This window comes from Candoia aspera, chromosome 16 (assembly GCF_035149785.1).
Source record: "Candoia aspera isolate rCanAsp1 chromosome 16, rCanAsp1.hap2, whole genome shotgun sequence".
Lineage (NCBI taxonomy): Eukaryota > Metazoa > Chordata > Lepidosauria > Squamata > Boidae > Candoia > Candoia aspera.
Window position 1 is genome coordinate 10,514,818 of NC_086168.1, and position 21,153 is coordinate 10,535,970.

The 21,153-nt window shown below is 50.9% G+C and overlaps 5 protein-coding genes across 7 annotated transcripts in view; 1 reads left to right on the forward strand and 4 right to left on the reverse strand.

Annotated features, from left to right (window-relative positions):
- The window catches only part of SLC27A4 (solute carrier family 27 member 4), a 99,465-nt gene that overhangs the window by 8,720 nt on the left and 69,592 nt on the right, over positions 1 to 21,153 (reverse strand). The gene's annotated exons all lie outside the window — the stretch shown is intronic.
- TTC16 (tetratricopeptide repeat domain 16) lies at positions 478 to 9,132 on the reverse strand. Of its 2 annotated transcripts, XM_063316280.1 has the most exons (13): positions 8,938 to 9,132; positions 7,915 to 8,099; positions 7,550 to 7,640; positions 7,130 to 7,270; positions 6,469 to 6,569; positions 5,463 to 5,592; positions 4,517 to 4,731; positions 3,881 to 4,128; positions 3,557 to 3,698; positions 3,181 to 3,346; positions 2,295 to 2,428; positions 1,693 to 1,846; positions 478 to 1,087 (listed from the first exon to the last, which is right to left on the reverse strand). In XM_063316280.1, exons 1-13 carry the CDS (start codon positions 8,974 to 8,976, stop codon positions 935 to 937), a joined length of 1,899 nt encoding a protein of 632 aa, XP_063172350.1. In that variant the 5' UTR covers positions 8,977 to 9,132; the 3' UTR covers positions 478 to 934. The 2 variants fall into 2 exon arrangements, with proteins under 2 accessions (XP_063172350.1, XP_063172351.1); XM_063316281.1 differs by lacking the exon at positions 7,130 to 7,270 and having other exon boundaries at positions 8,938 to 9,131.
- Positions 6,596 to 21,153, reverse strand: part of COQ4 (coenzyme Q4) — a 94,268-nt gene continuing 79,710 nt past the window's right edge. The window contains exon 9 of the mRNA XM_063316302.1: positions 6,596 to 6,703. Coding sequence (XP_063172372.1) covers positions 6,671 to 6,703 — 33 coding nt within the window. The 3' untranslated portion in view covers positions 6,596 to 6,670. The remainder of the gene's footprint in view (positions 6,704 to 21,153) is intronic.
- PTRH1 (peptidyl-tRNA hydrolase 1 homolog) lies at positions 10,162 to 13,776 on the forward strand. Of its 2 annotated transcripts, none has more exons than XM_063315976.1 (5): positions 10,162 to 10,486; positions 11,075 to 11,294; positions 12,091 to 12,190; positions 12,715 to 12,818; positions 13,200 to 13,417. In XM_063315976.1, exons 1-5 carry the CDS (start codon positions 10,397 to 10,399, stop codon positions 13,313 to 13,315), a joined length of 630 nt encoding a protein of 209 aa, XP_063172046.1. In that variant the 5' UTR covers positions 10,162 to 10,396; the 3' UTR covers positions 13,316 to 13,417. The 2 variants fall into 2 exon arrangements, with proteins under 2 accessions (XP_063172046.1, XP_063172045.1); XM_063315975.1 differs by having other exon boundaries at positions 10,176 to 10,486; positions 12,715 to 12,760; positions 13,200 to 13,776.
- On the reverse strand, positions 14,346 to 20,707 carry CFAP157 (cilia and flagella associated protein 157). Its single transcript, XM_063316258.1, has 9 exons — positions 20,424 to 20,707; positions 18,681 to 18,952; positions 18,289 to 18,442; positions 17,470 to 17,737; positions 17,091 to 17,221; positions 16,193 to 16,343; positions 15,292 to 15,473; positions 14,718 to 14,937; positions 14,346 to 14,519 (listed from the first exon to the last, which is right to left on the reverse strand). Exons 1-9 carry the CDS (start codon positions 20,555 to 20,557, stop codon positions 14,346 to 14,348), a joined length of 1,686 nt encoding a protein of 561 aa, XP_063172328.1. The 5' UTR covers positions 20,558 to 20,707.

A 21,153-nucleotide genomic window follows, 5' to 3' on the forward strand; every position in this document is an offset into this window, starting at 1 on the left:
TAAGATGCAGCCACCCTTCAAAGATTTTTTAGTCAACAATGTGAAATTAAAGTCTGTTTCCCAGCGGTTTGAAGGAAGCACCAGCCAAAGAGAACCTTTCTTTTTTCTTTTCTTTTTTTTCTGTCCCTGTTGGTGCATAGCGAACCGCCATCCTGAAGGGCCTGAGCAACTGAAAGTGTCAGAATGATACTGAAATGCACCCTGTGTTAGTGCTGTCAGTTTAAACAGGCAAGGAAGATTAGTGTCTAAGTCTAGTAGTGATTTTGTTGCCATGGGCAAAAATAGGCCACCGCAGGACATACCAGCCAGAACCAAATCCTTGGTACAAAAACATCTCTGGGGAAGATGGGGGGCAATGGCTTGAAAAGAGTCTTTCTGCTGTGTGCGAAAAAACACCAACAGGCCCTTCTTACTCGGGTTGAGTCCTGAATTTAACACAAAATAAATGCTGTGAAAAACTAGACATACCCTAACATCTTCAAAAGGTAGCTTTATTTAAATAAAAAGCAGGAAACACATAACTAGGTAAAGGCTCCAAGGTCTATGAAAACCACTGCACTTCCTGCTGGCAGATTTCTGCCAGTTCTTCGTGGATCTGAGCAAATGCAGGAAGCGATCGGGGGGAAAAGCTTTGAACTCAGAACACCTTCCCCTGTGGGCCTGCCACAAGCCACCCAGAGCCCAGCAGGGGAGGGATGGCATCCCCCCACCCTTTCCAAGACTTCGGAGTCGTCCTCGTGAAAGAAACAAAGCGAAATCTGGCAAAGGAATCCTAAACCTTTCATGGTGGCATTTGAAAAGTCCGAGTCGTGTGCCGCACTGGTGGTTTGGGAGAGAGGACGGGCTCTTTGGCAGCAGGAATTACATTTTACTCACTAGAAAAGCAGATCGTTTCTGGCGAGCCTTGCACCCCAAGGCAATGCTTCGGACAGGCCTAAAAATGACCAATGCCTTCCCGGAACTTCCTCCAGCAGTACGGTTTGTTCGGGCATTCCTTGGGGGGCAGGCGAGGGCACGGGTCCACCCGGACGGTGTTGGGCTCCAGTGTCGGCTTGTTTTTGAGGGCTTCCTTCAGCTCTTGGTCCGCCTGCAAGACACACTGGGCTATTCTCTGCGGCCCAACAGCACGCTTCCACCCGCCTCCCACGCCGTTCTGGGAACACGAGAGCCTGGATCAGCAACCTCGGCTTCAGCTTCTGAAACTGCCCGGGTGAATGGTGGCAATGCCTGTCCTGTTTGGCCTCCTGGCTTTCAAACTGCTGTCCTGGGACAAACTGGGCAGGGGTGGGAACGCACAGCCTCTGGGCAGAGCCGAACTCCATTTGCCACCCCGAGGGGTGCAAGGAACTCGTTCTCACCCCTGCCGGCCCCAAAATTGCCGCCAGCCTTGGCAAGACAGGGCAACTGCAAAAATAAATGATACTTTAAAAAAAATCGAAGCAGCGGGTCAGACAATGTTTGGATTAAACCGCACTCAGATATATTAAACTATTTGGCGCAGCGACAGAAACTATTTGGGGAGGGGGAGTTCCTCCTGTGATGTTTACAGCTGCAAGAGCTGGATAAAATAGTGATGCTTTCATCAGTGTTTCTCAGCCTTGGCAACTTTAAGGTGTGTGGCCTTCAACTCCCAGAATTCCCCAGCCAGGCTGCATGAGTATACCTTGTTTTCCTTCCAAGGGGCAAACATACCTGGTTTGACTTTTGCTGACACTCAGCGACTTTCCTTTGCAGCTCCTTTCCTTCGGAAACCTGTGCCGCCTCCTTGGCCGCCTCTGCCTTCTGAACATCTTCAATCTGAACGTACACGTCGCTGGCTGGTTCGGATTCTGCGGGTTTTGGAAGCCTGCAGGAGGGCGGAAAAGCAGAGCGTGTGAGGCGGCTGCTCTGGGGAATGCGCCTCACAGGAGGGTGTGGGGCGGAATCTGCCAAATTTATTCTCGTTTTGCATCGACTCGGAGTTATTGATCGGGCAGGTTTGATTCGGGGAGGGGTGGTGCCGAAATGAATTAAACGTTTCGACGGGGCCTGATGTTGCATAGGGCCCCTGCTTGGGGGACCTCCCAGCTCTGCAGACTACAACTCCCATCTGCTCCTTTGCGGGGCCCTGCAGAGTTTACTGGTGAGGGAGGAGAAGGGAGGAAAGAGGTCAACCCCCACCATCTTCCACCACCAGATGAAAACCCTGCTTGGCTGACAAGAGGATTTCCCGGATGCCCCCAGTAGAGAAGGGGGAAATGAGGAGGCCCTGCTTTATTGAGTTACACGCTCAAAACACGGTTTCGTCTGGATACCTCTGCAAGGCCTTGCAGGCAGGGAAAGCTTTGAGCTTTCGGTCCAGAAGGGTTTTCGTTAAATCTCCAACTTTGCTGTTGAGGAGCGAGTCGATGCTCTCCCCCGGAAATAGGTTGCACACCAGCGTCCGGGACTGAAAGAAAATAAACAAACAAACAAAGGCAGTTAACGTTTTTAAAATTAAAAAGCGACGCTCGAAATGAAAGAGATTCCATTGGCACCTGTGCAAGCCTCCCTACAACTTTTTTTTTTTTTTTTGCAGAGTACAAGCAGTGTTTCTCAATCTCGGCCATTTTAAGAGCTGGGACTTCGACTCCCAGAAGCCTTAAGGTACGTGGACTTCAACTCCCAGAATTCCCCAGCCAGCGTTCTGGGAGTGGAAATCCACCCATCTTAAAGTTGCTGAGACTGAAAAACAGTGGTGCAGAGAGAAGAGAAACGTGAAGCCATTTCCAGCCTCACAACACAGTTAAAAAGCAAACCATGGCTTCATGGGATGCTTGATTTAAACTGCTCCTGGGACAAGCCTCCGTGCTTTCTCAGCTCTGCCAGCTTGGTCTCTCCTCTGCTTCCCCACAGTTCCTTGGAAAGAGGGAATCTCACTGTTCGTGGTGAGATTTCATTCCTGCATAACCCCCACACTGCAGGATGATCCCTCTGAAGAACAATGGGTGGGTTCTTTTACCTGGGGACCACGAGGCGCAGTGATCTGATAGTCATTCCTGTCCTCTCAGTGCATGGAGAGGAGGATTCCACGCAGGCATGGTTGTGACAAACATTGCGTCCCTCGCTCAGGCCCGGAAAGGGAGGCCCAAGTCGGTCACATCCAGCCCAAGCTGGTGGCTCTCCATCCTGGGGTCCAAGCAGAATCGTTCAGATACCCACCTCTTCCTTGGTGGGATCCAGCAGCAAGGCGCTGATAATGTCCTCCTTGGCCCCCAAGACCTCCTGCAGAAACATGCGACTTTTTGCCCTGTGTAAGTAATACTTAATCTCCCAAGGATTGTTCTCCACCGCGAAGGAGAAATTCGATTCAGCCTGCAGGTATTGCCTGAAACGTTTAAAAAAAACCCACACACACGTATGTCAAGAAACAGATGCGTCTTGGTCCCCGTTGCCCGTTTTACAGGATTGCTGCAAAAACGGCTACGAGGAGAAGAACGGGGTGATCGGCCTCTCGAGGGGATCCATCTCCAGGGCCAGGCACTCCCCTCAAGGAAACCTCACGACCAATCTCCCGGGGCAGCGGGTCCTGGCGTACCTTTCTTGGAAGTCTTGCAAGGCGGTCTCGTTGTACAACCAAGCGATGCGCTGCCGCAGCTTGGGGTCCAGAGGACGCAGCTCTAAGGCTTGCTGGTAATCTGCCATGGCAAAATTCAGCTGGCCCAGTTTCAGAAAACAATCTGCACGCAAGAGGGAGGCAGGAACCTGTCAGCAGGCAGGCGGGGCGGGCCAGGGAAGAACAAGAATCCGAGACTGGACGAACTTGGAGGAGACAACTCCACACCCCGTGCTTTTGCTGTGCAGAGAGGCTCAGAGGAAGACGCAGGAAGGAACTTTTCCCAGCAGGGGCATGTTCACCTACCCCCTCGGTTAAGGTAGAGACCCAGTTCGTTCTTCTCCCCTTTGATGGCCTTGTTGAACAGCAGAACCGCCTCTTCGTAGCAGCCCTTGATGTAACAGTGGACGGCAAAGTCGTTGTAGGTGAGAAGCACCTGCTTCTCGGCCTCCCGACGCACCTCGGCAGCCTCGTCGGCTTTGCACAGCTCCACGGCTTTCAGGTAGTCGTCGATGGACGCGCTGAAGTCTTTCAGCCGGCGCAGGAGGCTCCCTCTGCCAAAAGATTTGCAAGTGTTTTGGGGGAGTGGGGAGCAAAGCGGCACAAGTCAGGGAGAAAATGCAATTCCAGGGGGTTTAGCAGCAAGTTCAGCCCGCTGCGGAGGTCTCCCCAGGTGCCAAGAAACCCAACGCAGAAACCTTTCGGCGAAGGGCGATAGAGTTCTTCTCATGGCGGCTGAGTTCCTCAGCCTGTGCAATTCACGTGCATGGTTATTTGTCGACCTGAGCTGCAAAACGCAGTGCCCGTTGGTTCCGCATCCCTATGCCTCTCTCTTAATCTGGGTCGTTTATGCCCGCTGCAGAACTGAGAGGGTCTCCAGTGCCAAAGAGGTCAAAACAGTGCAGCCACACCTGAGGAATTCGACTAGAGACACGCTGGTACCTGAACAGGAAATAATTCGCATCCAAGGGGTTGTAATCGATGGCCCGGTTGATTTTCAGCAGAGCGGCTTTCAGGTTTCCCTTGACTGCCAAGGTCACGGCGCGATCCTTGGACCTCTGGGCTTCCTTGGTCAACTTCTTCAGCATCAGCTGGGCTTCCGTGTGCTCTGGGTCCAACGCAAGGGCCTCTTGGATGTTGCAGAAACAGCAGTTTGCCTTGGAGGGCAGAACAGCAAACCAGCCCTTGTTTAGAGAGGCCCTGGAACAGGGTGGGGCAGAGCCTGCTTCTCAGGACCAAGGGGAGACACTAACAGCCACCACTAACCAGAATCTTCCACTAATTCCCGAGGTCACCAAAGCAGGTGAGCGTCTGGAGGTAGCAAATGTGTAACGTCATCCCTTCCCACCCTGGTCCACAGCTGAGCGCGAGAAGTCCCAAGTCTGGTTCCTGGCATATCCAGGTAGAGTTTGAAGGAGGTGGGGGGAGAAAATCAAAGCCCGTTGAACACAGGGGGGGGGGTGCTGGATTTTCTCGACCTGCCCTGAATCTGCTACAGCGTAATGTCATTGAAGATAAATTCTCCCCTGTGTTGGGTTCACCATCTACAGCTGACACAGCCCATTCACGGTCTTTTTCCTGGCAACAGCCTGGACATTTTTAAAACTTCCCAGGCTAGAGTCCGTAACTCTAAAACGTCCTGGTGGTCTCCCATCCAGACCCTAACAGGCTCGACTGGCTATTTTAAGAACAGCCATTGCCAGCTGTGTAATCACACTGGATAAACCCTAGTCATTTGGGCTGCTAAGATGCTTCCTCCCCTACAAAAGACGGAGAGATGGAAAGGGCTTCATCAAACGCATCTTCACCAGCCGGGCAAACGGCACGTAGCTAACGGGCAGGTGAGACCAAGCTGCTAAAACAAGAGAGGGATCTGGTAGATTCTCACCTTCCTGAAGTATTCGTAGAGACGAGCCCTCAGGACAAAGAGGTCAGCGTTTGTCTTCTCACACTCGACCTCTTCGTTGACCATCTGAAGGCAATCGTTGAATCGGTTCATTGCAGCCAGGCAGGAGATGCTGGCGAGTGAGAGGGAAGGGAGGCAGATTTAACGCTTACAGAAGATTTGGGGGGGATTCTCTGGCCCTAGGGAGGAAGCCAGGGGGTGGGGGGGAGGAGACCTGAAAAGAACAGAAGCAGGTGTCCAGGGAGAGCTGCACAGGATGGGGCTGAGACGAAGAACCAGTGGGAGCCCTCCTCCCTTGTACAAAAGTCAAACAATAAGGCTGGTTCTCACATCAGTTGCGCTTTGAAGAAAGGGCACTCTCAGAAATGGCATGTTGTTATCCTCATTATTTTTAAAAATAACTAGGCAACCCGTGACCTGTTGGGTCATCATTTCGGAGATTTTTCCTTACCAGATTCCTCGATGCCTCCGACAATGGCAGAGCTTCTAATGTACTACCTTCGTTGGAAAAATCCTTAAAAATTCAGGGAGATGTTCAGAGTTGGATCTGGCCTGAAAATAGCCCATGTCATTCCTGTTGAACTGTATAGCCCAGGCAAACATCAGGAGCTGACCACAGGAAATGTTTTGTGGCATTTTGTATTATGTCATGTTTTAAAAATTTGCCAAATTTCTATTCCACGGGAGTCATGGGTCCCAGATTTTGGACGCATTCTGTAGGTGAGCCCATTTGAGGTACCTTGGTCCAAAAATTGTTGCCCTACGATGCACTGCTTTGCCCAGTTAAAGGTTACAAAGCATCAAACAGACACGAGAGTTTTAGTAGTATATAGGTAAATCTCTTCAAAGCCAGGATAATCGATTGCCTGGTTGATTATCCTATTTTGTCGCAGGCTAGAGCGCAACCTCAGGCAGAGCGAAGACCCGTCATTCTTAAAACTTTCAGGAACAAATTCATCTTTGTCAACAACCATTACTCCACGGTTACCTCCTCATGTGATAAAGCATGTTCTGAGGCTGGAGTTCACAGGCGTGAGTGAAGGACTCGAGTGCATCCAGGTACACCTTCTGCTCGTACAGACACTGGCCCTGTTTGGGGGGGGGAAGGATGATGGGTGTTGTAAGTACCAGGTTGCAGAAGACTCCCCTTCCTATTTTCTCCAGTCCATGCAGAATTCTCAGCACCTTTATTATGCCAGACAAGAAAGCCCGAGTTGCTTAGGCTGAAAAGGTGAGGCATTAGCACAGGCAAAGGGTAAGAAATCTTACAACACGCTAAGGGTTGTGTTTTTCGTGCTTCTCCAAATCCAGGAAAAAAATAAGGAGAGACCTCATTTGGGGTTTCGGCCCTGAAGTAGAAACCGGGAGACCGGGAGTCTGGCCCTCCAATGGGCATGGAAACTGGCTGGTGACTTTGAGCCAGTCGCTTGCTCACTCGCTTTCAGCCCAACCCACATTATGGGCCCTTGAGTTATACAAAATAAAGATGGGAGAGGAAGGGAGGGAGGGAGGGAGGAAGGGAGAAGGGAGAAGGAAGGGAGAAGGAAGGAAGGGAGAAGGGAGGGAGAAGGGAGGAAGGGAGGGAGGGAAGGAATAGAGAAGGAAGGCAGGCAGGCAGGCAGGCTTTCCAAAAATATCCTCAACTCCACCTGTATGTATAAAATGTAGGCCAGGCGTTCTTGGACGTCCGCCTCCTGCGACATGTGATAGGCCTTCCGAAGGTGCATTGCAGCGGACTGGAAGTCACAGAGCTGGAGGAAGGCTTCTGCTTTCTTCTCATAGAGGTCTCCCTGCAGAGCGGAACCCACGAAGGCCTTCAGGCGTGCCTTGACGCTGGTGCTCGCGTCCTGTCCGGCTTGGTTTCCCCCAAAGCCCACCGAGCCACTGCTTCTCACCCGGCCGATTTCCCAGTTTGGACAGGACATCCTGTCCCAACAGTAGTGCCAGCCCCACCCTTAGGCAAAGTGAGGCAGATACCTCACCCGGCCACAAACCACCACCAAGAGGGGTCATGATTCCTTTTTCAGGTTTTTAACAGCGAGGCTCCCCATCCCCATCTTCACCACTACCTTGTTAGGATCCAGATTCAGAGCTTTGGTGTAGCACGTGATGGCTTTCTCCCATTCCCCTTGGGAGAAGTACCGATGGCCTTCTTGGCAGCTGAAGAAACAAAAGTGAACGGCCGCCGTGGGTACCAGAAACCCATCCTCCTCCCCGCAGCCCAAAGCATCTTTTAAAAGTTGGAAGAAGAATCGAGGACCAACAGTTGGCCCTGGAGACAGTGTCAGGCCCACAAGACACAGTGGCCTTCCTGAATACAAACCTCACCACGATCTCAAGCAGAGCTTGAAACATTTAAAGCGAATTACGGATTTTTCGCTGACCCGCGTTCACCATGAAACAGTATTTCAGGGAGGAGGGAGCTGACACTTACTGCTCATCTATTTTGCTCCGCAAAATGCCTTCAAAAGTCCCTACTTTTTCGGGGTTTCGAATCTTCAGCAAAGTCTTTGTGGTCCCAAAAATACGAGTGATGGATTTTTCCCGGGATTCCTGAAGTTTTTCTTCTGTGACGGCAGTGGGGAAGAGTCCCAGAACGATAGTCGACAACCTCACCTCCTGTAGGATAGGGAGGATGAAAAAGCCAGTGAGTCCTTTGGACACAGGCAGAGCATTTTCCCCAGGTGGCCAAGTAAAACCCTAACCGCTCCATGAGAGGGGAAAAGGGGGACACGCAACCTATTTAAATAACTAACAAAAAAGTGCATCTTTAAAAGCCAATTCCCACCAGGACAGGAACTACAGGTAGTCCTCAACTTACGACCATTCATTTCGCAACCGTTCAAAGTTATGACGGCACTAGAAAAAGTGACTTGCGACCGATCCTCTCACTTACAACCGTCGCAGCATCCCTGCTTTCACGTGATCAAAATTCAGGGACTTGTCAACCACTCATACTTACAACAGTTGCAGTGTCCCAGGGTCACGTGATCGCCATTTGTGACCTTCCCAGCCAGCTTCCGACAAGCAAAGTCAATGGGGGAAGCCAGATTCGCTTAATGACTGCAGTGATTCTCTTATTGACTGTGGCAATTCCCTTAACAACTGTGGCAAAAAAAGGTAGTAAAATCAGGCATGACTCACTTAATGAGCGCCTCGCTTAGCAACAGAAGCTCCAGTCCCGATTGTGGTCATAAGTCGAGGACTACCTGTAGGCTCAAAAAAGTGAACCTGCATTCTAAGAAAGCTGGTTCGGTACTTCTGCAAAATCGTCATGGGTAGAACTGCAGGGTGTGGGGCAGGATTCCCCGTAAAGGACCCCCATAATTTGGAGATGAAGATTTTGCACCGAACACCGCTACAAGATGGCACAGACTGTTCCCTCCATCTGCGTGTCTCCTAGGCCCACCCAGCTCATCTGCTCCCTGCTCGGCCACAACTTCTCCCTCACCTTTACCTTCACTTTTGATTCCTCAACCTCCTCTTCGTCCTCCATTGCTCCTCCTGCCACTCTGCAATCTGCGTGCCCCAGTTTCTATGTCAACAGCTCCGCAGGCTCAAACTTCCCATTGTCTGCTAGAGAGCAAAATAGGAGGAAAAAAATAAAAGAGCTTTTCTTGACACGCTTCCAAGTCTTTAGGGCAATCATCCGAAGGCGCTTTTCCACGCCATAGCGGAGACTGCGAGGGCCTTGGTTCCAGTATTATCCACAGCCAAAAAGTCATTGCATCGCTTCGGTCCAGTGGCTGGGATCCTCGTTGCGCTGACTTTTAGGAAACTGCCAGCCAGCCTTTCGGCTCTCCCCTTTTGAAAAGGCTCCCCAAAGCAGCCTCCAAGATTAAAAGCCATCGAAGGGCTACGTGGGATGCAGGGAAAAGCACACACACTGCCTCAGTTGCATCGTTAAAGAATGGCAGAAGGGGAGTGCCAGCTTTCCAGGATTTTACGTGGCTTCGTGAGATGCCAAACTTCTTTCTCAAATACAGGTAGTCCTTGTTTAATGACTGCCTTGTTTAGCAACAATTCACAGTTAGGACAGTGATCAAAAAGTAGCTTTATGACCAATCCTGGCATTTACAACCTTCGCAGGTCTGAAAAGCAAAGGAAAGCTGAAGGAAGATTGTAAGCAGTCACAGCTTCATCTAGAGACTGCTTCACTTAATGACTGAGTTGCCGGTCCCCGTTCTGGTCGCTAAACGAGGACTACCTGTACTTGTTAACTTTATATGCCCTTTTGCAGGGCATTTGTTCCGAGAGGTCATCTGGGCTTTCAGTAAAGAATGTTCTCTAAAAAGTTCTGCACCTAGAAAACCATTCCCCTGCTGGAATTGGATTTCTTGGGAAGCAAACAGGATCCTGCATATTGTAATGGTGCCGCCTAGGAATAAGCTGGCCATCTGCCTCAGAGCTTCATTTTTTCATGAAGTCGTCCCATGTTTTCAACGATAACCCCCAAATTCCTATTATTTTTATTCCTATTATGTATTTATTTAGTAAACTTATAATATGCATTTGTAATACAAATTTAGCAAATTCATATTATTTACTAAATAATAACAATAATTGTTGTTGTTGTTGTTATTGCCTCCTAGAACTTTTTCTTGAGGCTGTGACTTTAATTTCCAGGGTGAAAAATAGCAAGTTACGTATTTTTATTTCATTGCTGAGAGTTGCGCTGGACCTTAAGGGCAGCGAAGTTACAAGAGACTCGAGCTTCCGCCCACAAGCAAGATGGCCCAGGAAACCTCGTACGCGCCTCCTGCCAGGCCTTCCGTGATAGGCCACAGGCCCGATGACGTCACACTAACTGAAACAGGAGGCAAAGGCGGCGCCGCAGAGGTCGGGGTTTTTTTTAGTTTGCGGCCGGCACCGGAACTGGGCCCCCGGGAAGCGGGAAGAGGCAAGCCGGAGAGGCGATGATGCCTTCGCAGCCCCTCGGACGACTCCTACGATGGGCTCTGGGTCACCGCAGCGACGCGCTACAACCTGCCCAGAAACGGGTGATGGTAAGCCAGCCGCGGGCGAGCGAGCCCCATCGTGGCGGCGCTTCTTCCGGTCTGGAGTCGATCGCTTCCGGGTTGGGCGGGTCAAATCGGCCGGGCTGCCCAAAGGGGTAAAGCAAACGAAGCCATCACACTAAACTTCCGGTTCGGTGTAACAGAAACCTTTCATATGAGGGTCAAGAAGGGAGAAGCCATGGAAATAAAGACGGGGCAGTGTGCCAGCTGTTCCTTCCAACTGTTTCGGACTACAGGCTTCCATTAATATTCAGATTAGATCTCAGCTTTGGCTCCCAGGGACTATTAAGACAGCTGCAGCTGTTGTCCTCAGCTTCCACCCCTCACAATGCAAAGTTCCACCCTCCCATAAATGCCAGGATGGTTTTCTAACCAAGGAAAGGCTGGATGTAAAGGACACGAAATTAGGAAATCTTGCCCAGCTGGCCTCCAGTTCCTGTGGCCCCAACCACACATCCAAAGCCTGGGGACAAAGTGCTCCGTAATCCAGAACATCTGGGGGAGGGTTAGGGAAGAAGACCATCAAGGGAAATCCATGCCTTTGGACCATTCATCGCTTCTCCTCCTTCCTTGCAGGTGGCTGGCCTGGGCAACTACACGTTCCCTGGTACCCGGCACAGCGTGGGCATGGCAGTGCTGAACCACCTTGCCTCCCAGCTGAACATGGCTGACCAATGGAAAATGGACAAGCAATGCTCCGCAGAGATGGCTGTGGCCCATCTGGGAGATACCGAGCTCCTGCTGGTGAAACCCCGCAAGTTCATGAACCTGAATGGGGTCTCTGTGGTCGCAGCTGGTACGACAGGGTTTCACTCTTCCTCCCCACTCGCCAGTGGATGGCCACCTCCCTCTGTGAGGTCCCCATCCTAACAGATGGCTAAGCCGCCTCTTGCTTCATCTGTGGTTTGTAGAATATGCCACCGTTGACGGGATTCGCACTACAGTTGAGACGACACGCTTTCCTATGATTGGTCTAACCTCGGGTTACTCGATACCCCCAGTTAGTTTATGGGTCACACGATGAACTGAACCGTAAACTAATGACGCAGCTGGTCTTGCCCAACTTAATGCAAGAGTAGCGTTGGAGTAGTTTGCAGCTCAGGTGTGCAAACCAGAGAGTAAGATAGAAACCATGAAACTTTGTCTAACAAATCATACAGCAGTGTGTGAATTATACAGGATGGAAAAGCCCCGGGTGGGTGGGTGGCTGGATGGAGATATGATAGATGAAAGATGATAGGTGGATGAATGGGGATGGACAGGGATGGATGGATAGATGGAGATGGTTGGTTGGATGGAGCTGGATGGATGGATGGATGGATGGATGGATAGCTCTCACCAAGTGATGATGTTCTCCAATCCTTGTTCTCTCTAGTAGTCATCTCCTTCCTATGATCCTAAGAGTTAACCAAATATTTGGAAATGCCACTTGTCTCCCTTCCCTCACTAAAAATAAACCTGCAGTCTCTGTGTTTGGGAAACTTGGTGGGGGTGTTTGCTTTCTTTAGAATCAACATTACAAGAACAGACTATTTAAACAAGTTGTGTCCAGCTGGATCAGTCTCTCCCACTGACCATCTCTTCTCTGTCAGCGGAAAGGTACAACCTGAACACTGAAGATATTTACCTGGTTCACGATGACTTGGATAAGCCTCTGGGGAAGATCTCCCTGAAGCTGGGGGGCAGCGCAAGGTATGCAGTGCAGAACAATTATGTCTGTGGTTTGCAGACACCTTTAGACTCCTTATTCATAGTCTAATAGCCACAGAAAGTTTTTTTTTTAAACTAGAGAGGAAAACAAATAAATAAATCACAGGACAAACCAGTCCAGAGTTCTTACTCAAGGCTCAGCAAGGTGGAGGGACTTGATTACAGCAGCAGTGAAGGCCACCACCCAGAGACCTAAAAAGCCAAGTTGAGGATGGTTCATTCTGGAGAAAATCTATGTGGTCACTAAGAGTCAGTGCTGACTTGATGGCACTTATCAACCAAGCAATCCTGGCCAACAAACTCACACAAATACCTACAACGGTTCCACATCCCACCCTTTAGTACGTGTCTCAGGCTCCATGGCTGGGGTTCTAATGTGGCTTGCTCATTTTTGGCTTAGCATGAGGTTAACCAGGTTCCTAAGCCAGAGTTAAGCCAGGACTAAACCTGGAAAAGCTCATCCAGAAGGAATGACAGGATCTCAACAGGCCTTGTTTTTCTTTCAGAGGTCACAACGGAGTCCGTTCCTGCATCAGCTCCCTGCGCTCCGACGTACGTCCTGGTTTTGCTTCCAGATCCCTTCCTTGCATCCTCTTCTTGCTGCCCAAATGTGTGATCAATGTCTTGGCTTACCCTGAGCAAGCCCCCTTCGCACACTTGGGGTGGTCTGATTTCTTGCTTGGGCCCAGCGCTGGGGGGTTGCCTGGTCAAACAGGAAACCGACGTGGCGGTAGCAAGGCCAGAACCCTTGTTTAAAAAATAATGTGTACATCGTTGGAAGTGCCTGCCTGCACATAACCAGCTCTGTGATTCCAGCCAGCCTCCCTCTGCTGAACAGGGGATGTCCTTCCGCCGAGAATTGGGGCAGGGCCCTATTAGGAAGTGGAAGTGCTCGGCTGATCTAATGATGCAGTTGGTCAGGCTGATCAGTTTACAGAATCCCACCCCCAACCGCAGATCCTTCATGCCTTTTCTCTCTTCTCCCTGGCAGCGCATGGTCCGGATCAGGATCGGCATTGGCCGTCCAACAGGGAAGGTGGCTGTAGACGACTACGTCCTAAGCCTGTTCACCAGCACGGAGCAAGAGGTCTTGCCACGCATCTTTGAGCATGCAACCACAATCCTACTACAGCACATCCAACAGAACTGCGGCAGACAGGAGTCTCCTGGGCCCCATGGAGGACTAATCAGCCCCCTTCCCAAGAGAGAAGGCACAGAGCCTTCTTGAGCTCCCCTATAAGACTGGCCAGTGAAAGCAGCCGGGGTGTGTGGGTGTGCGTCTTTGGATGGACCCAAGTTTGTGTGGTGCTGACAGCCCTGAATTAAGGCTGGGCTCGCCCACCCATTTGCCTGGTTACAGCTCAGCGTGATGGACCAACCTCACTCAAAGAAATGCGGGTTAGGACGCTCTAAGGGGCTGAGCCAAGATCTTGCGAACACCACACCTCAGTGAACGGGGAGGGGTCTTGCGAAAGCAAAGGAGAGGCCGAGGAGGTGGGTGACACACGCGTGTGGTGGTTGTTTGTTCTCGGCATCCTAGGAATTGTAGCTTTAGGGAAAACGGAAAAAAATGTTTCTGGTTCTTTCGAAGTCCACGTTGGAATGTCTGTGGCTGGTTGTCATTTCCGACACCCCTGAGTCGGTCAGCAGGCTCACCAACCCTTTGCGATGAGAAAACGTAACTTGCGCTTTCTGCTGCCCTCCAACTGGGTGTGCATTTTAAACAGCAATTTGTGCCACGCCTGGAGGAGCGGCGGTCAGTCCCCACCATCACCACCACCCCAGCCAGGAGTGGCTGACTGCTTCTCTTTCCCACCCCCTTTAAAAAAGAACACTTTGGGGCTCTAAGATCAAAGGGTACCTTCCACTTTAATTTGGCTATAGATAGAAAAATCCAAGAGCAGCCAATCTGGAGTAACGGCAGGGCATGGACCCCCTGCACCTTTGCCATGGCCTGTGCCACCCTCTCTTGGGCACCAGCCGTAGATGGAGATCAGTTGCCATTTCTCACTCCTGGCTATGAGGCTCTGTAACTTTTTTTTTTTTATCAGGTTTTGCATAGGTATTTTTAAGCCCAAAGCAACATCCGTGTGGGCCGTTCCCCCAGGAGGGGTGGGATCAGCCACCCTCCTCCGTTCTACTTGCTGAGCAGTTCCTGCGTGGTGACGTGGGTCACTAGTTCTGGCAAGTCGCATTCTTCATGGACCACTTCCTTGGTCCCCTGGACGACTTTCTCCGGCACCTGGATGGCGCTCCTGACTGGCGCGGTGACACTGGTGCGCCCCTCGGCATTCCACATTCTGACTAAAGACTGTGGGGGAAGCAACGGGAATTCGAGAGGGGTGTTGCTTCATGAGGACTAGCAGCAATGGGAGGAAGCTGCAGGACAGCAAGCCTCTGCCCCTAACACTTCCCGGAAGCGAGAGACCCTTCTTCTCAGCAAAAGAGATGTGGGTGCAACCTTCTGCCCAAGGTGCGAAAGTTGCAGACTGCCTCAGGTTGCCGATACTGTTTTCCGGAAGCTGTTCCTCCCTCCCCTTCCCAGCCCCGCCGAGCCCTGCTCCCCACTGACCTCGGTTGTGCTGGAATACGGGCGGAGGGTGACGAACTGCTTGGAGGAGAGAGAGACCATGGAGGGCATGCTGTGCACATGCTTCGGCTTCGGCATATTGAAGATGTTGCAGTGGGACATCATGTGGGAAGCCTTCATGCGCCATTCGTTGGAGGAGCTGTCAGGGGAAAGGATGGGCTGAGTCCCACTGTGGGGAAGCAGCGGGCTGCACAGGAACACTCAGGAGGACCCAGCCCCATGATCCCCGTCCTCCCTCCAACAGGCGCTCGCTTGGGCTGTGCCCTTGTTTGCCCTAATCCATTTTTCAAGGGTGCTGCCTTAGCTTCCCTGGCGTGTGGCATGTGCGGCGGACCGAGAGTTATCCCAGCCACAATCCCGGTGTCGGGCAGGCTGGCCACAAAGGAGGCGCAGGGCAAGGGTTCGGGCCGGGTGGCTCCCCACACACCCCACAGTCTCCTGGCCCATCTCAGGGCTCTCGCCTCCCCGGGCTCTCCCACTCTGGGGCCCACACCTCGTGGCCAGGTTGGTGACTTTGACCAGCTTGCTCTCTATCGGGACAGGGTGGAGCGCCTGGTGGGCTTCCAGGTGGGTGATGCTCTTGTGCAGGAGGCTCAGGATGCTGCTCAAGGCGTCGTTGCGCCGCAGTTGGAAGATCACATCAAAGTCGCCGTCCTCCTCCTCCAGCGGCCGTTCCTGGGGGAGCAGAGGGGACATTGGCACCCGGCTGAGAAAAACGGCCCCAGTTGCAAAGGGAAACCGACACGTTCTCAGGGCGGCCCTCTTTTCTTCCCGCCTGGTCGTGTGCGTGTTGGACCGTAATGCAGAGAGAAGGCGGCTTGTGGGGGCTTTAAAAACATCTTCCCTGCCACAACTGGCTTTCTAATTCTCTAATTTTTCAACAAGACAAAGTACCCCTCGTTTCCTCACACAAATGTGTCTCTTTGGGGAGAGCGGCCGCATTTCCAAACTCCCTTCTCCAAACTGGTTGTGAGAAGGTCCTTGTTCCCCCCCTCTTCCTAAGCTCTCTGCTCTTTCTGGGGGGGTCACTTTGTTGCTCAACTACTGGGAAGCCACCACCCCACAGCTTGAGCCCTCGCCTTCTGTTTAAAGTGACTTGGGCCGGTTACACTCTTAGCCCAGCCCGCCTTGCAGGGCTGTTGGTCTGTGGGGATTCAAACGGGAAGCAGGAGGGCTCTGCTGTCCCCCTCGAGGACCAGGAGATCAGGCAGGAGGTCCACCTGCCAAATCAATCAATAAAATAAACTCCCCCTTGGGCAGCTCAGCGCCTGGCTGGGTTTCAGCTCCGTCTCCAGGCGGTGCACTGTCGTGACACTGGGCTGCGCCCTGCACAATTGCTTCCGATCCCTTCCCGGGCATCCAGGTGGGTCTGGAGGCCAACGGCCAAGGCTCACCACCAGCACTTCCTTGAGGCTCTGAGCCACGTGCTTGAGCACCCTCTCGGCGTTCACCCGGCGCTGCTGCTCCCCTTTCAGCAACTTCACATGGTCTTGCTCCTTCGCCATTTTTTGGGCCATTTCTTCTTTCAGCATGGCCAGCTCTTCTCTGAGGGAGGGAGGGAGGATGGGTGGATAGATGGATGGATGGAGAAGGGGAAGGAGGGAGGGTTCATTAGTGAGAGCAAACCAAAAACACTCTATCAGCTGCATTGCATGGAAAGCCAGCAAGATGATGATAAAAAATTTGATAAATAAAATAAAATAAAATAAAGGTAATCTTGGGAGTGAAAGAATCATTTGAACCACGCCAGCAACGGTTTTCACCCCCATGTTCAGCCACTAAATAACAGCCATAAAACCCTGGCTGCCCGGGCAAACCTTAGCTGAGTTAAGCCGCTTTCTGGATTCGCACAACCCTCTGAATCATAGACTAACCACAAGGCCAGGGTCCGTGCATCAGGCTAAGCCCCCCAAAACTAACCAAGTTTAAATGCGAACGTGCTGAGCAAGAATGCAGGCATTTGGTCTTTCAATTGCCTTTCTTAAGCAGGTTGGGCAAACGGAGTGACCAAGAAGTGGGACTTGAGATTTCCTGTTTTCTTCTTCCCTCCTCATCTTCTTTTCCTTTCCTGCCATGACACCTGAGATGGCAGACAGCCACTTCAGAGGCTATCAAGTGGAAGGCAGATACACGAATGCAGAAATAATACAAATTTATGACAAGGACACGCCTAGAATCAATCCTCCAACTCTGCTCCCTATCCCAAAGGAGACAAAAAGGGCAGGCGGAAGTGACCAAGAGCTACAGAAATCCCCCGACTCAGAAAATCTACCAGGTGCGGCTTTTCTTTACCGGAGTATCAAATTCTGCTGCAAGAGGGTTTCGCTGGACTTCTGCGTCTTGCTCAGGAGTGTCTTTGTTTTCAGGTATTCGTCCACCTGAGTCTGCAGTTTTTTGCACTTCTCGGTCAGCATCCAAATCATCTGCATGAGAAAGGGGATTTTAAAAATATCAAGTTTTTAAGAGTTTTAGAGACACGAGCCGGCCAAATTAGCAGGGTCTTGCACCCCCAGGAAGGACAAACAAAGGCATTTGTTCGGGGCCAGCTTCTAAGTGAAAAGGGCAGGCTGATCAAGCGCATCAACACCATTTTGTCAGTGCTCGGGTGGGTCAAAATCCAGGCCAGTGCATCAGGTTGCTTGGCCCATGGGGACAATGTTGCCGACTTCACCTTCTGGTTGCTGAGGCTGTTTTTAGCCATCATCTTCTCGTTGTTCTCCAGCAACTGGAGCTGTTTCATGGCCTCGGCATGGGCCTCCTTCAGGCGGTCGTTCTCCTGGATCAGCTGGAGGCTCTGCTCCGTGATTTTGGTCAGCTGGAGGCTGATGGTGACGTTCTCCCGGATGGTGCGCTTGGTGGTCTCCGCCATCTGGTTGTTGGAAACTTTCCGGAACTCGGCTGCCACGGTGTTCACCCGGTGCAGCATGTCCTTCTTCAGCCTGGTGGGGAGAAAAACGAAGGCTGGGAAGCTGGAGGGCCTGGACTCGGCAAGGGCGGATTGGCCAGTACCCAGGATGTCCCATGGCTGCTTGGCTGCTGCCCTGAATTAATCCACTCGGTGAACCTCGTGTTGCCTTCAGTTGCTGGTCCCAATTGTGGTCGCTAAAAAGGACTCCCCGTATTAATTTGATTTTTTTTTTTTATGAAATGTTACTGTACTTAGGAATGTTCAAAGGCCATGCATCAAATGAGTAAAGAAGTGGTTAGGTGAAAATGGCAACCAATTTGAACATTTAATGCAATTTATAGAATACATTGGCTATAGGGTCAGACTTTTGGGGACACCCCGTGTGCCTGCCTGCCTGCCTGCCTGCCTATCTCCCTATCCTTCCTATCCATCCATCCATCCATCCATCCATCTCATGCCAGAGAGACAGAGGGGATATATTTCTTACAGACACATTTTAAAAACCATCCTTTAGCAAGGCGCTTCCTCCTGAATAGCATAGGAAGATTTTTCTCGCTTTATCCCCTGGATTGCGGTTCATACCGTTCTTTATCTATGACAGCCTTCCGTTCGAGGTTATAGATAACTTCTTTATGTTGTTCCTCCTCCTTCTTCAGCTGATTTTCCCGCTCGGCAAACTTGGCCAAGATCTCGTCCTTCTGGAGCCGAAATTCCTCCAGCGCGGCCAACTTCCCGCCTGCGTGAGAGGAAGGCCACCTTTTCAACCAAGGGTGTCTCGGATGCCCAGTCCACCTCCCATGATGCCCAGGGGTGTGGATGTGGAACCGGGAAGGTAGCAAGGGATCTGATCAGCCTTACAATTATTCTAGAAAGTTTGCCAGGGAATCTCCCCCATCACTGTATATTTTTCTTCAAAGCAATTAAAAAAAAAGAATTGCACCGGATGCATGAAACGACCCCCCGATTTGGCTTACTTAGCAACATATTCTCCGACGTGAGCTGGTCCTTGGTCTCCTGGAATTCGTGTCTCAGCTGGACCAGTTGGGTTTCAAAAGCATCCTTCTCCGAGTCTTTGGCATGCTGGAGATTTTGGAACTGACTGTTCAAGTCTGCAATCTCGTCCACCCGTTGGTTAAGCGTCTTCTTCAGGAAGGACACAATCTCCTTGTTGTCGGCCAGCATCTTTTCATATTCGCTCCGGAAAAGTTCTTCGCTCACTTGCAGCTCATCCCATTTCTGCTGGTATCTAGCAAAGCACCAGCCCATTCCCATCAATCTATTAAAACAGCTTGTTACCCCCCCTTCCCACCGCCCCATGACCTGAGGTCCTTCCAGAAGTGTGAACGTCCACTCCCAGAATTCACCAGGCAGCATGGTCGTTGCTGAGAATTCTGGGAGTTGAAATCCACAGTTTTGAAGGAGTAGGCTGCGTTTCAAGGCATCTTGGCATCTTCAGTTGAATTCCTTGCTGGAAGAAAATGTCCCCAAACTAACATTACAGCAGTGTTTCTCAACCTTGGCAACTTGAAGACGTGTGGACTTCAACTCCCAGAATTCCCCAGTCTGAATCTCTGCAGCTGGATTATTTTCTGTAAAAACATAAAAAGCCACAAAACAGCTCTTTATAACTCTGGAAACAAGGCTGTGTCCAGGAAAAATTCTTCTGAAATTTTTGTAGGAAAAATAAGGAAGCTAAAGGGAGGGAGGATTTGATTTGATTTTAAATGAATTAAATCAAAGTGAGCTGGCTGGGGAATCCTGGGAGTTGAAGTCCGCACGTCTGAAAGTTGCCATGGTTGAGAAACCCTGTGCTGCAGTATAGTAAGCTGCATGGATGTCATCATTCAGGGCAGAAGCCCACAATCACAGGCTCCAAGTTCCCACCCCATTGTAATCTCTAACATGACACAAAGGAATGGTTATTTCAACCCTGGCACGTAATCTTACCAACTGTCTCCAGCTGTTTATTGAAAATTAAATCAAATCCTCCCTCCCTTTAACCTCCTCCTTTCTCCTACAAAACTGCTCTGCCCAGAAGAAATTTTCCTGGACACAGCATTGCAACGGGCTGTTTTCAGAATTATAAAGAGTTATAAAGAGCTGTTTTGTGGCTTTTGTGTTTTTACAGAAAATAATCCCGCTGCAAAGATTCAGACGGGCTAAGCATCTGATAGGGAGTTCAAACTCTGAAATCATAAGCGAAGAACCCAAAACTGCTGGTCCCTGAACCCTGGCATTTTATAAGAGCTTTATAGATTTATAAGAGCTTTATAGAATTGCAACTTATGAAGAAAATCCTAAAATATGTAATTCCTTCAGTACCTACTAATACAGCTTAAAACCCCACAAGGGATTCAGGGGGGTAGAGGTGTCTGGTTGGATTTTTGAATGAATGGGTACAAAACTTGGGAATTTCAACCCACTGGGGTACAAATCCTGGGCCAGAAACCAGAACGAAGGAAGGATGCCCAAAATGCAGTAGGGTGAGTTTGCCAAATGTCAGTCTGTCATCTGCCTGGCCCAGGTGGGATGATCAAATATAAAACTCAGATTTTCAGTGCTCCCGGTTCACTTCTGATTTATACAACCTGTTTTGGCTTGGAAAGGAGTCCCTTGAAAGCCAAGCAAAGTCTGGCCTGCAGCAGATCCGAAATAAAAAATGAAAACGGTTTGGGGTTCGCTGCCCTCCAGCCGGCCCCAATCACCCCACGACTCACCGGGCCAGGCGCCCCTCCAACTCTCGGATCTGAATCAGATAAAACTCTCGGCTATGTTCCGGCACAATGCTGTCATCGATTTCCAGCTCTTTGGGGCCCTCCTCTTTTCTGCGCCCCTTCTTTTTGGGTGCCATCGCTGACCCTAATCAAGAGCCTGCCTTTCAGGAAGGGGGGAGGGAAAAAGGAAAACCGGAGCAGGGGTTCTTTAAAAGCCAGAATGCCTGTCCTGTTGCTAGGATAAACAGATGTACATAGCAACAGAGCCAGAGAATCTAAGAACGCCAGGTGCCTGTTCAAGTCCAGAGCTGAGACTGTTCTTTTCTAGCCTTAAAGACATCGCCAGGATTGCCCGCCTAGCCAGCCTTTCCACACATGCTGGACTGCAGCTCCCATCATTCCCAGCCAGAGGGGGCTGAATTGGGGGATTTTTTACTCTTGGAGAAACGGTTTGAAAAACGTCGGCCACTCCAGCTCGAGAAAGCAAGCAAGCCAGAAGCAAACCCACACTTCTGAAGACTGAAGGAAGAGCCCCCAATTTAATCTCTCTTTCCTGTTAAAAACCACCGGCCAAAGCGATGCAGCCACAAGCTGGTGTGCTTTTCACAACCCCTCCCAGACCCCTGGGGGAGAATCTCATTTCTACCCCCTTCGCAGTCTGGAACCTCTGTCTTTAAGAATGCAAGGGGCTCTGAGGTCTCCCCAGATGGTGAGGCCAGGGAAGCAGGACAAA